Consider the following 13,875-nt stretch of genomic DNA (forward strand, 5'->3'; position numbering starts at 1 on the left):
ACACTGTGTTATCTCTGACTCCAGCATCGGCAGTTCTTGCCATCTCTAATGGACTGATGTGTTAACATTGGCAAACAATGGCTCTTCTAAAATGTGCATCTTTGAAAAGAGAAAGAACAGCTTGCATTTATATCTCACACTTTCTGGGATCACCAGATGTTTCAGATATTTTGCGGCCAGTAAAGGACTTTGGAAGTATTTACCATGTTGTGACGTAAGATATATGGAGCCAATTGGTACACTTCAAGCCTCCACAAACAGCAGTGTGGTGACCTATTTTTGTGATTTGATTAAGAGATAAATATTGACCAGGACACTGAGGATAACACCTGTACTCTTCTTTGCTTTAATGGTCAAAGATCTCTCTCTTTTACATTCTTCACCACAACCCCCCCAAATCCAACTCCATTAAAGTCACATCTCTGACAATAAAACACTGTCCCGTTATTGAAAGTATTAAAGGAATGACCCTTCTAGCCAGTTCCAGTTGGAGATTTTCAGATTTGTTTGTGGAATGTGGCTGTCACTGGGAAGAACATCATTGTTGCACATCCCTATTTGCCCTTGAAAAGCTGGTGGTGAGTCACAGCCATGAAATGTGGTGTAGATGTGGTGGGAAGGAGCTCCATTATTTTGACCTTGTGGTAGTGAAGGAACGGTGATAGAGTTTCACGCCATATGATGCGTGACCTGGCGGGAAGTTTGGGAACGTTCCTTTGCAAACCTTGTTCTCTTGGATGGTAGAAGTTGCTGGTTTAGAAGGTAGTGGTAGACCATAAGATCACAAGACCATTCAGCCCATCGAGCCTGCTCTGTCACTCAATGAAATCATTGTAATCCTCAACAATACTTTCCTGCCTTTTCCCCCATAACCCTCAATTCCCTTACTGATTAAAAATCTGTCTATCTCAGTGTTGAATATACTTATTGACTCAAGTCCACAGCTCTCTGCATTAAAGAATTCCACAGATTCACCTACCCTTGGAGACAAGAAATTTGTTCTCGTCTCTGACCCAAATATGTAACACCTTATACTGAGATTATGCCCTCTGGTCCTGGAGTCTTCCCACAAAGGGAAACAACATTTCCACACCTACCCTGACAAATCTATTGTTTCATCAAAGACACCAGAGTTTGTGCAGTCGGATTTTCTCTGCCTTGTTTTATGTTGTTAGGGTGAAAGAGATTGTACAAAATAGTTCCTGCTTTTGCACCTGTATGAAGTATTTCCGGGGAAGACCAAAACAGTGGCTCAGTGGTTAACACTGCTGCCTCAAAGTGCCAGGAACCCAGGTTCGATTCCACACTCGGGCGACTGTCTGTGTGGAGTTTGTATGTCCTCCCCGTGTCTGCGTGGGTTTCCTCCAGGTGCTCCGGTTTCCTCCCACAGTCCAAAGATGTGCAGGCAAGGTGGATTGGCCATGCTAGATTGCCCATAGTGTTCAGGGATGTGTAGATTAGATGGGTTACTGGGGGATGAGTCTGGGTGGGATGCTCTGAGGGTCGATGTGGACTTGTTGGGCCAAAGGGCCTGTTTCTACACTGCAGGGATTCTATGGAAATTCTATGAAATTTCAGGCTGTAAGTGCAAAATTGATGGCTTGGTCATTGGTGTGATTTGGGCCGATGTACCTTGTGGATTGTGGGGTGCAGAGAAGAGGGTTAAACACAAGTGGAACTGTTTTGTTCGTACTATGGTGCTCAAGAAAGAATGCTGCTGCTGCTGTTCTCCTGACAGTCCTGGAACATTCTCCCTTGAACAACTTCCTGCATTTCAAAGAGAAATTGCTTTTCAAGCTCTACTTTGTGAATCTGAAGGTTATCCTAGAAAGTCGACAGTGTACCCTTGAGAAATGTAAACAGAAACAGTAACTAGGGGTCACAATTTTAGATTGTGATCACGAGAGGTAGGAGTGAGATGAGGAGAAACAGCTTTACTCAGAGTTGTTAGGATTTGGAATGTGCTGCCTGGGAGAGTGATGGAGACCAATTCCGTAGGTGGTTTCAAAAGAGAGCTGGATGTATATTTGAAAGTAATGAAGTTAGAAGGCTACAGACTGGGTTTGGCTGAGTAGTTCTTTCAGGAGCCAGTACAGACATGATGGGTAGAATGACCTCCTTCTGTGCTGTAAAATTCTAAGTCTAAATGATTCTATTCTATATGGTCATGGTGGAAAGTCATGTTGACCATTAATAGTCTTGATGTTTAACCCGCAATATATTGGTGCTTAGCATTTGTCCAATTCAGCAACTTGAATATTACAATGTTTTCCCCAAAATACAAACAATTGTCTCATAAATGTGCTAGGTTTATTTGTATATAGATTTGGTAATGAGTTAATTTGACATTATTGAAATGATCGCAATAAGTGATGCAGAGCCCATGCAGTGTTGTGTCTGTATGTGTGTACGTTACAAGCATTTGTGCGGAAATGCCTCTGAATTGCTCAGTGGGTTAAGAATTGAAGAGTTAATTGTTGCAAGTTTTGATGAACATCCCCTTTGAAATGTTGAACAATGCTACCCTTGTATCTATCACAGAGTTGGATATAGGCTCTCTCCACCCCCAGCTACTTGGTGAAAATAGACGGTTAATCACCATGGTTCCCTGTATTACTCTTATGAGTCCATAAGTGGCTCAATTTGCCCTGAGTTTCTGCTGGAAAGTAAAATATCTGCAGCCAGGAATGGCGTTCATATATCAATGGCAGAAGAATGCATAAAGAGAGCATTCCTTCAGCTGAAATGATGCCACCTTCAAAATCCATTGGGATTTGTTGTAAGGAGCAAAATGGTCAGTCAGTCTAAATTCGGTGAAGCTGACTAACCGCCAGTTTAAGATATTGCCATAATTAAAATCTCTAATTAGCATCAGCTTTACAATTATTGATAAGAAAAAAAAAAGAACATTTAAAAGCAATGTTAACTTGATCAGATGCCTATAATGGACAGGTTAGATAAGTACAGCTGTTTCTTCCCAAAATAGACAAAATGCTCAAGGCACCATATTAATACAAATGGTTATGGTTATCACTTTTTGGTTGATTTAAATAAATGGCTCACTTGAAACATTACATAGTCAATGGATGCAATAGTACATGAAGTTCATGACTAGAACGCAAGACTCTTTAGGGAAGTGTGGAGAAGGAGAAATGAACGTACTGGCTCATCTGTCCTACACCTTTGCACAAATACAATCTTCATCAGCAACTCAACCCAAGCCCACTTTTTTCTGACAACTCAGTGTGGAGCTGAAGGAACACAGCAAGTCGGGCAACGTCAAGAGGAGCAGGAAAGTTGATGTTTTCGGTTGGGACCCTTCTTCAGAAACCCCTTTTTTCTGAAACAGTTAATATGTTTAAAGACAGAGCCAATGTGGTAAGCAAAGAAATACAATCTATCAAGAGGTTTTTGAAATAACATTCATACAAGTTACAGTTACACACAAAAAACCCTCCAATTAAATCCAGAGGTATTTTAAAGATTGCTTTTCAAGATGGCATCTCTTGTCCTCATTATGACCAAAATACATTTTCCATTCAATCAATTACTTATTGAAGTGTCACGTAAGTGAACAGGTCAACACTTTTTTTACCTTTGGTAAGATCTCACAAGCAGCAAAAGATAAGAATTGAAGGTTGCAGCAAACAACCAAACATGTTTGGTTGAGAAGGCAAAAATCACATCAGTGGAGCTATGGGTTTTGAACTCCTGTGCTGAAACCCACATGTGCTGTAGCTTTGGTGGAAAAGTCAGCTGTACTTATCTAACCCATCCATTATAGGCATTTGAACAAGTTAATATTGCTTTTCAAATATACTATTTTTCTTACCCATGATTACAAAGCTGATGCTAAAGGGAAATCTTAATTATGACACTATGTAAGATATTTGATTTTTCCACCAAAGATACAGTGCATGTGGATACAGTGCATTTTCTGAAGATGGGTCTAGGCCTGAAACGTCAGCTTTCCTGCTCCTCTGATGCTGCTTGGCCTGCTGTGTTCATCCAGCTCTACATGTTGTTATCTCAGATTCTCCAGCATCTGCAGTTCCTACTGTCTCATAAGCTAAATGTGCACAAATTCATCAACTGCTCTTCCAGTTGCACTGATGTTACCTTCGAGGTCAGGACCACTGCAGGCTTTTTAAGAGTTGAGATAAAGATGTAAAGATTCATTTCCGTGTTGCAAGGCAAAACACCCCAGGCGTCCCTAGTTCCTGCACAAAGGATCAGATTATTGGTGTATCTGAATTAATTCTTTTTTGTCTTGTGGATATTATGGGCAAAATGATGCACACAAGAGTGCACCCAGCTTAAGAGGTGGCATCTGCAGTTTTATATTAGAAAAAGAAGCTTTAAAACATGTTGTCCTGATGTGGAGGTACTGGTGTTGGACTGTAGTGGACAAAGTCAGAAGTCACAACATCAGGTTATAGTCCAACAGGTTTATTTGAAATCACAAGCTTTCGGGGCGCTGTTCCTTCGTCACCTCACATGAAGTAGCAGCGCTCTAAAAGTTTGTGATTTCAGATAAATCTGTTGGACTATAACCTTGTGCTGTGTGACTTCTAATTTAAAACATATTGAGGGAGTGCAGTTGCCACATTACCCTGCTTGCTTTTCATCAATGCCCTTCTTACAGAACAAATGCTCCATGTGCCTATAGCTGTGCCTATAGAATGCAGTGTGGCTTTCTTTCCTTGTATTTTTGCAAAAGGGGCTGTGTGGTAGGGGTGAGGGGGTAATCACAGACAGTTTGCAAACTCATGACCTTCCTCAATTTTATTCCTACCGCATGGAACCAGAGAACAGTGGCGCAGTTGGGGCAATAGGTACACATTGATCATTGGTGGTACTGATCCATGCTGGCAAGACTCAAACACTTATCACAGAATTCACAATGTGGAAAATCTTATATCGAAGTATTGATAGAAAATAATATTGAGAGCACTGTTAGGATTACCCACAATTTCAAGTCTAAAATGGATCTTGTTTCAGAATAGTTAACTGGATTCTCAGATTACAAAAGAAACAGAATATGATTAATCTTCGGTGAAACTTGCCTTGTTCTTTGTTTTCCTTGTTTCTGTAGACTGGTGTGCGATAATGTATTGCCTTTCTCCAAATGTCACATAGTTGTGGAGTTGAGTGGGAATCTCATCAGCAACTGGGTCAGGAATTCCATTGTAGCTTGACTCTTGGATGTACAACGTTGCAACCACATGCTGTAACAAGAGGAGAAAATGCTGCAACATCTACAGAGGAAAAGACAGGTTGATAAACCTGCCCTATTTTTATAATTTTTTGTTTTGAGAATATAGGAATGGCAGCAGGAGTAAACCATTTGGCCCCTCTTGCCCACTCTGCTATTATTAGACTGTGACTGATCTTCCGCGTCAACACTGTTTTCCTGCACAATCCCCATATCACTTGATTATTTTTAGTTTTGAGGAATCTATTGACCTCTAATCTAAGTGAACAAATTCCATTCCATCTCTATAGCTATAATCCCTCCTTCTGAGATTATGTCCCCAGGTCCTAGATCCCTTCACCTCCCTACCTCTACCCTGTGGAGCCCTTAAGAATTTTGTATGTTTCGGTGAGAAGGTTTTGATTTCAGACTCTGGCGATGGCATGGCATGGACTGGTGTAGCCCAGAGCTGGACTGTAGCAGCAGAGAAGGAAAAGTTGGACACTCTAAGTTATCTTTCTTGACTTATTTTACTTTTAAGTCTATGAGAATTGCACCTATGCATTGTGACGGTACGCACTTTTCACTGTATTTTATGTTGAATACGCATGACAATAAATGATTCAATTCAATTCTTTCAGTTTATTTTAAAGCCAAAAGCATATTGCTGGTTAAAGTTAGTCACTGGTGAATGATAGAGGAGTGAGTTTTCTTGAACATTGCTGGAGGAAAGTAGCCTTTCTTCTGTATGTTTGTCTATGTGGAGCGGGAACAGGAGCCTTGATGCAGGACTGGAAGGCTGCCAGACAACCTCGAATGTTGATGGCCATTAAAAACCATGTTAGAAATAAGAGAAGGTTAAAACCATTCAGTTCAGCTCACCTAGTGCACCATGCAATATGATCACGTCTGATCTTGGTCTTCTACTCCGCTTTCCCCTCCCCATATCACTTGATTCCCTGAGAGATCACATAATCTGCCTTTATCAGCCTTAAACATAGTCACTAGTGTATCTATACCACTGGTGTAAAGATTCACAGTCCTTTTAAGTAATTTTGCCTCATCTCAATCCTAGATAATAGGTAAAAACTGAAAGAATTGCAGATGCTGTAAATCAGACATGAAACCAGAAGTTGCTAGAAAAGCTCAGCAGGTCTGGCATCATCTGTGGAAAGAAATCAGAGCTAATGTTTTGGGTTGAATGACCCTTCCTCAGAACAGAACCTAAATAATGGGTCCCTTAAACTGAGAGAGTGCTGCCTTATTCTTGATTTCCCAGCCAGCGGAAACAGACTCTTAGTATCTTATCTGTGAAGCTCATTCACAATCTTTAAGGTGATTGCATGGAAACTTCTCATTCAGCTTAACTGCAGGGAGATTGAACCCAATTTACTTAGCTGGCACCATAAGAAAGCCTGGTCATGCAGAGTAAACCAAATCTAATATAGTGTAGTCCATATTGCTTGGGCCTATGTTTATAAGATCCATCAGCTTGCACAACCAATGGATATGTAGTCACTTATTTCATTGCTGTGTGTGACCTGTTGTAGATATTGCAAATATTATGTAAATTGTTCAGGCACATCAAGAGTGTTCCTTCACATTAAGATCATACAACGGAACAAAGGGTAAATTTGAGGCTGATAACAAGAAGTTTGTCCTTCAAGGACTCATCAACATGTAGAAAAGTCTTCCTATGTAAGGGCAGTGGAGATGAAAGTGACAATCATTTCTGATGCAACTGTTGAATGTTCAAATGCAGGAAACGAAGCTGCATTCTGAAGGGAAGAGCTATGTATGGTCAAATGATGGTACTTAGTGAAAATTTGTTCTGTGAAGGCCGTACTTGCATGAATCAATTTATTAATGCAGCCATCTTCACTTCATTCCAATAGTAACAGGGTTTGATTTGGCTTTCCATTGATCTGTAAAACGTTTTGCTCCAGCAGTTTTGTGCCAAACCCCACTGCTGAGATTCGATGCCAAGGACTTGCCTATCTGAATGTGTCTGAGTTTAGTTGGTAGATATCGGTATCAGTGACTGCTGTGGAAAATCTTGCATGAATGTTTCCTCCTGCAAGGCAATAAAGGGCTTCAGGAGCTTGTAGAGCTGCATTGCTACATGAATCGCTGACGCTGGGACAAGAGACAGTTAGGACGCAATTGTGATACGCTGGGCTATCCCCGAGATGCACTGCACCACCTCTTTCCTATTGCTGTGCATTTTAGAAATATTCCATTTTGGTTTCATGCTCCCAACTTCTCTCAAACTTGTCAAATCAAATTTAAAAAAAAAAAAAAAAATCGTGTCCACAGCTACCCCTTTCTGTGTGCGGACTAACATTTGCGCACGAGCATTTAATCCAGCCGTATGCTTTTATGCAATAAGCAAATTCCACATCTGATTTTTGACTGATTTGGGAGCATGATATGGCAGCAGTGAGTCAGAGGGATTTCTCCGTCTGTCCTTGGGAGGATTAACTAACCCACAAAAACACTTGACTTTTTGTCTCAGCTATGATTGTCATATGATAGTTGCACTCAAAATAGGGGTTTGGTGAAGTTGCAGAGAGCCTACGTCTTTATGTTTATGTTTGGTTAAATATTTAGCAGTGATTACATGAACAACAGATTAACTCCCACATTACTGCAATTGAAATGTCAACACAGTCATCTTGTGACACATTGCACTATTTGATGGCAAGTATAGAAATGCGATGTGCACCATTTCTGCAATCTCAGTATAACCGTTTGAATTCTTACCTCTGACTGTGCTGTTTCTGATACTGTCACTGTTCCTGGTCTCTTAAAACAATCCTGTAAAACCAAAGTTTAACCCTGTCTTCCCAATCTAGTATTATACTGAATTTGGTGTCCTCAATGTCAATTGTCCACGTGTTGAAGGTGATCCAGTTTGTCTCAAAGATTGTCTAATGACTCTGGTACCTGTCCCAGATGAAGCTCATTGCCACTGCGTGGGCAGTAGGGATATATAACAAGTATGGTCCGTGCCTTTTACAGTGCCAAAAGAGATGGGTTGAGTGGTTTAATAGGGAGGCTCAGTACTTGGCAGTATGTTTGGGAGTCTGTTGAAATTGCCACTGTTAATGAAATATAAAGTTGTGTTGAAATTGATCTGATAATTGTTTGTATATTTGTACACGGGATAAAAATGTATTTAGTTTATCCTTTCATGGAATGTGAGCATCCCTTGGTAAGGCCAACGTTTGTTGCCTATCCCTAATTGTCTTGGAGAAGGTAAGAAGACAATGCAGTGAAAACCCAGTTGACTGTGGAGAGCTATGGTCTTGACGTGTAAAGAAATTGCAGTCCTTCCTGAGCCAGCACTGTCATCTTTTAAAGTTGCTTGTTGCATACTACATTCAACCTCATGTCTCACTGACCAATGTAGAACAGAGCTGATGAAAGATCATTGACTGGAAATGTTAATTTTTGTTTCTCTCTCTTGGGGGATAGCAGAAAATAGCTGGCACCAATGGAGCTTGCTCTATCCTAGTATGAGTCAGACCTTCATCTTTTGGAAAGAGAGGGAGGAAGTCCCTTTTAAGGAAGATTTGCATTTTTCTGATTCTCCCTTCTCTCCATTGACCAAAGGCTGGCAGGTCATTTAGTCTTACCCAAAGGGATAGTGCACACTGTCAAGCAATTTATTCATTTAAATAGGCTCTGGTGTAGCTACCTGATTGAGTCTCTAACATTAGTGGCAGAGCTGAAACTAGACATAATCATTCTGGAGAAGCACATGACTGCAGATGCTGGAATCTGTAGTGAAAACAACAAATGCTGGAGATCACAGCAGGTCAGGCAGCATCCATGGGGAAAAAAAAAGCAAGCTAACATTTCAAGTCTAGATGGCTCTTCATCAGACTCTGAAAAGCCACCTGGACTTAGCTTGCTTTCTCTCCATGGATACTGCCTGACCTGCTGTTATCTTCAGCATTTTTTTTGTTTCATAATCATTCTGAACTTCAGTCCATTTGAAGTCCATCCACCTCTTGCTTTTGGATGGAGGAATATGTAGTTGTAATGTTAAAGTACATGGACCAAAAAGTAAACGTTGTGATTCCTGAATTAGCTGACTTGGGCTGAGACAGCACAAAGGATCCTGAAATTAGACCTCAGCTGAGGAGTAGAGAAAGGTATTAGTGAGGAATAAAAATCGGCCAGGACTCTTGCTGCATGTCACGGCTGTGTGTGTGTGTGTGTGTGTGTGTGTGTGTGTGTGTGTGTGTTGGCATCATGTTTTCATTCTGACTAGTTTGTTCAATTTTACGTAAAGAAAAGCCATTGAACTGAGGTATCAATGGTTTGCTGGTGTACACAGTGCTGTTATCCCAGGCAATCTCTTATGTTCCAGGAGACGGGGAGGAGAAAGCATAATATACACCTGAGATGTAGCAAACAACACCTGTCCAATGTGCCAGTTGCTGCCCTGTTAAAATAATTCCTTGTTCACTTTCAAGATTGTCTTCTTTTGGAGTAGAAAGCATTTAAATCTTAAATGGTGCTGTGGCTTTGTTGTAGCCTCTTGTCTCTGAATCACAGCTTTTAAACTCAGCTGCAGTTTTGAGCACATAATGTGTAGGCTGAGTCGCATGATGCAGCGCTGCACTGTTGCTGATGCTGCTTTTGTTAAACTGAGACCCTACTTACCATTCTGGAGGGAAACTTGATGGTCCTTGTATGACAAATCGAAGAGGGGAGGGGAGTTCGCTCGGTATTCTAGCCAACATTCCTCATTCCTGAGCATTCTACCCAAAAAGTAAAATTAAATTCTGGTCTCTCACTTGTTTGATGTTAGTGGAATCTTGCTGTGCAATTTTGAAATAATTCATTGATTTGAAAGTGCGATGAGATGAGACGTTACTTATACGTCTGGTTGATCCACTAATCTAGGACAAACAACAAAGTGAAACTGATACCGATCATGTATGTGTTTGTTTCTTTCAGGTTCCATCCCACGGGAAACCTTGATGCATTTTGCAGCGCGGCTGGGTTTGTCCAGGCTAGCTTCGTTCCTACTGCAGCAACCAGGTGGACAGGAGGCTCTTGGTATCACTAACCTTGACGGTGCGACACCCGTTCATCTGGCAGCACAGCGAGGTTTCCATGATCTCCAGGACCTTTTTACCCAGTGAGTGTTCTCCATTTCTGAGCATGGCTGCTCACCATTTCGTCTGCACAAAGGGGTTTGTCTGCTTTCTAGCCCTATACAGTAAACCTGTGCCACAGTTGTTAGAAATTGAAGCAAATTAATGCCACCAGCTCTAAGCAAATAACTTGGGGAGAAAAGAATTCTCCTGTCGTCATTGTGTCTGCTGATCTCTTACCCCTTCAATTCCATCTCCAAGCAAATGTATTAATTATAGTTTTGTATCTTTGTCTATATGGGGGAGGGAAGGTGCATGTGTTTCTCTTCAAGACTGTTATTAAGAGCACTCTGCAACTTTGGTGTCAAACTACAGGTGCAAAGTATAATCAGCAAGGTAATGAGATCTTTCAGAATTGTAAGGTAGCACCTCGTGATGAGAACTCTGATATATTGAATTGCACATCTGTGAAGAGTCCTTACATTATTTTCTGGTGCAAGTGACAGGTGAAACAGCCCTCAGAGGAAGTTTGAACCACAAGCGCAGCACAAGAGCTGGCTTCACAGAAGGCATCTTCTGTGGTTTTTTTGAAGTGTTGAGGATATTGCTGAGAACGAACCTGGCTAAGACAAAACCTGCAATTGCAGAAATAACAATAAAACTGAAAATATGAGCAGATGTGTTAGCATCTGAAAAGATGCTATACTAAACTAGAGTAATTAAACAAACCTGTGTTTGAATTTTATGGCACGTTATCAGATTTTTCAGTCGCCTCAAAGTGTACCTCATCAATTTTTTTTTCAAGTTTCTTGCAGTTTACAGTGAGGCTCCCTCAGACAACAGATGAGGTGAATTGCCAATATGGTACAGACCTGGAGTGGTCCACTGTTGATCAGGACAGTGGAGAAATTCCCTACTCTCTCTACATGAGATCTCTTCTGTCTGTCTCAATAATAAAGTCAGAAGTCACATGACACCAGGTTATAGTACAAATAAACCTGTTGAAATTATAAGCTTTCAGAGCGCTGCTCCTTCGTCAGGTGGAGTGTGTTTAGGTGAGAATGCTTACAAGCTGAACCAACTAACATTACAGTGGAGGTAAAAATCTCATGGGATTTTGTTGCATCTTTAATATTGCACTGATCAGATCACATTTGAAGTATTAAATACAATTATGATTATCATATTACAAAAGGTAGTTGCAATGACACAACAGGTTGCAAAGACCAGAAAGAGAAAAGGTGACATAAAAAACAAGAATATTTTTAGAAACAGGATGAGCAAAAGAGTCATGTCTCTTTGTCAAAAGAGTCCTGGTGAAGTCAATTTGATATTCATTTAAAACTGAGTACAAATCTAAAAGTTCCAGAGCTCATAAAGAAATAGTGTTGGACATTAGATTCTGATCCATCACTTAAAGAAAGTTTAACCAGTAACCATCCATGGAACTGTCTTCCAGAAGGGGTAACAGTGAAGGGGACTGTGTTTAAAATGTATGGAATGGGGAGGTTAGGATACCAGACAATGTGGTTTGGCAGCTAAATAGCCTTTTCTTGATTTTACTTTCTTTCAATATTCTTCCCCCTTTCACATTCACTTTGCATTTGTGTATCTGAAATATTGATCTGTTTTTATCTAAGATACTGATACAACTGCACAGTATGTTTCTGACCCTGTTAAGGTGTTTGCTCTACATGAGGAGTCTGATTATTTTACTCCTATTTGTCCTGCATTGGGAAGTGTAACTGTCTTTAGATTCCCCAGTTATAATCTGAAAAATGCCCTAAAGCATCTTTTGATGAATTACTTTAAAGTGTGATAATCGTGTGGCAAATATTCCAGCCAGTTCGATGCAAACAAAGTTTTACAAAGAGCAGTGAAATGTTTGATCAGTGAGGTATATGACAGATAAGCGAGTTAATGAGTGTTCATGCCAAAGGCACTTTGTCTAATGGAAGCCTGTTTTAAATGTAGAGTTAGTTACTGGGGAAATTTTCTGCCATCATTAACGGAGTTGGCTGAATTCTTGCCTTAATCATAGAACCTGTACTGTACAGATAGAGGCCATTCTTCCGATCAAGTCTGCATCAACCCTCCAAAAAGCATCCCGGCCTATCCCCATGACCTCACGTTTCCCTTGGCTAACCCACCTAGCCTGCACAACTCTGGGTACTATCGGGTAATCTAGCATGGCCAATCTATCAAACCTGCACACCATTGAACTGTGGGAAGAAACCGGAGTGCCCGGAGGAAACCCACACAGACACGGGAAGAATGTGCAAACTCCACACAGACAATCAGAAGGCTGTGGATGCAAGTCCCACTCCATAGACTGGAACAAAAGATTTAGAATGATAATTGACTGCAATACTTGAGAGAGTGCTGCCGTGTGAGAAGGGCTGATTTTTGGCTGAGATGTTAAACTGAGGCTTCATCCATCCCCTCATTTGTATGGAAAACATCCAACTTTTTACTCTGAAGGAAAGTAGAAGAATTCTCCCTGATGCCTGGTCTCTAACCCAATATTTGGTCACCTACCAGTTTCAGTGAAACCCATTGTCTGACACTGTGCTTTTTTTGCTTATTTGACCTCTGACCTCTTTGTGGCTTAGAATTTCAGATCCCCTGTCAAGCAATTTGGGATTGTTTGGCGCACTGAAGTTGCTATATAAATGCAGGTTTTTGTTGTTGCCCGCCAGAGCGGCCAGCAAGATGAACAATTGCTAAGCTGAAGCAGAACCGTTGGCATTTTCTCAGGCAGTAATTCGAGCCTTGTTGGTGCCACTGACTTCAAAAAGAACAAATATATTTTCTTATGCTAAAAATATAACAACGCAGGGTTTAAAGTTTTTCTAAAATATTTGATATTAATTTTTATTCTTATTTTTAACTTGGTGCCATGTGAAACAATTATTTAGTGAATCCTTTACTGACATGAATCCATTATTAAGTGCTAGTTTAATTTAAAGCTTTGTAACATACCTAGTCATAGTTAGCTTCAATGTAAAGGTGCCTCTCATGCAAGAATGGACCTTAATGATTCTTCCCCACCCCCCAACACCCCACCCCTCCACCTTTTCCCTGTCCTGTGAAGGAAACCAGCCCTTACCGTACCAGTTCTGATTTGCATGTCAGCCATAGCTCGGGTAATTGTGTACAAAGGTCAAATTATGCTCTGTGTCGTGCCTTAGACTTCTGTTGACCAGAGACTTGGCCTTAGAAGCCCAACCTTACTTATGTAAGTATAAAATACACAAAGGAGACTTCAATGCCATGGATTAAGATTGGATTCAGATGTACGTTCTGAAAGAATGATATGATCTTCAATATCACCTAGTTCTCCTTTAGTACGTATCTCGCTTTAACCTCTTACAGACTAGCATTAAATGATACAACAGGATGTTCCTTTCAAAGGGTTGGGGTGGAAGAGTAGAGACACTGCAGTAAGCGCTACTCTGGCTCAGCAGTTAATTAAAGCTCTTAACTCAGCGATAATTTAACGTGATTTTTCTTTTTGGTTGATTTGAACAAATTTTGTGATAAATTATTTTGATCAAGGGACCGGCAACA

At 40.7% G+C, this 13,875-nt stretch overlaps 1 protein-coding gene across 1 annotated transcript in view; it reads left to right on the forward strand.

The window, feature by feature from the left end:
* The window catches only part of LOC109910398 (A-kinase anchor protein 13-like), a 90,273-nt gene that overhangs the window by 38,430 nt on the left and 37,968 nt on the right, over positions 1 to 13,875 (forward strand). Inside the window, exon 4 of the mRNA XM_048615749.1 lies at positions 10,166 to 10,349. Within this exon, the coding sequence (XP_048471706.1) occupies positions 10,166 to 10,349 (184 nt within the window). The remainder of the gene's footprint in view (positions 1 to 10,165; positions 10,350 to 13,875) is intronic.

Source organism: Rhincodon typus, chromosome 33 (assembly GCF_021869965.1).
Source record: "Rhincodon typus isolate 14 chromosome 33, sRhiTyp1.1, whole genome shotgun sequence".
Classification (NCBI taxonomy): Eukaryota; Metazoa; Chordata; class Chondrichthyes; order Orectolobiformes; family Rhincodontidae; genus Rhincodon; species Rhincodon typus.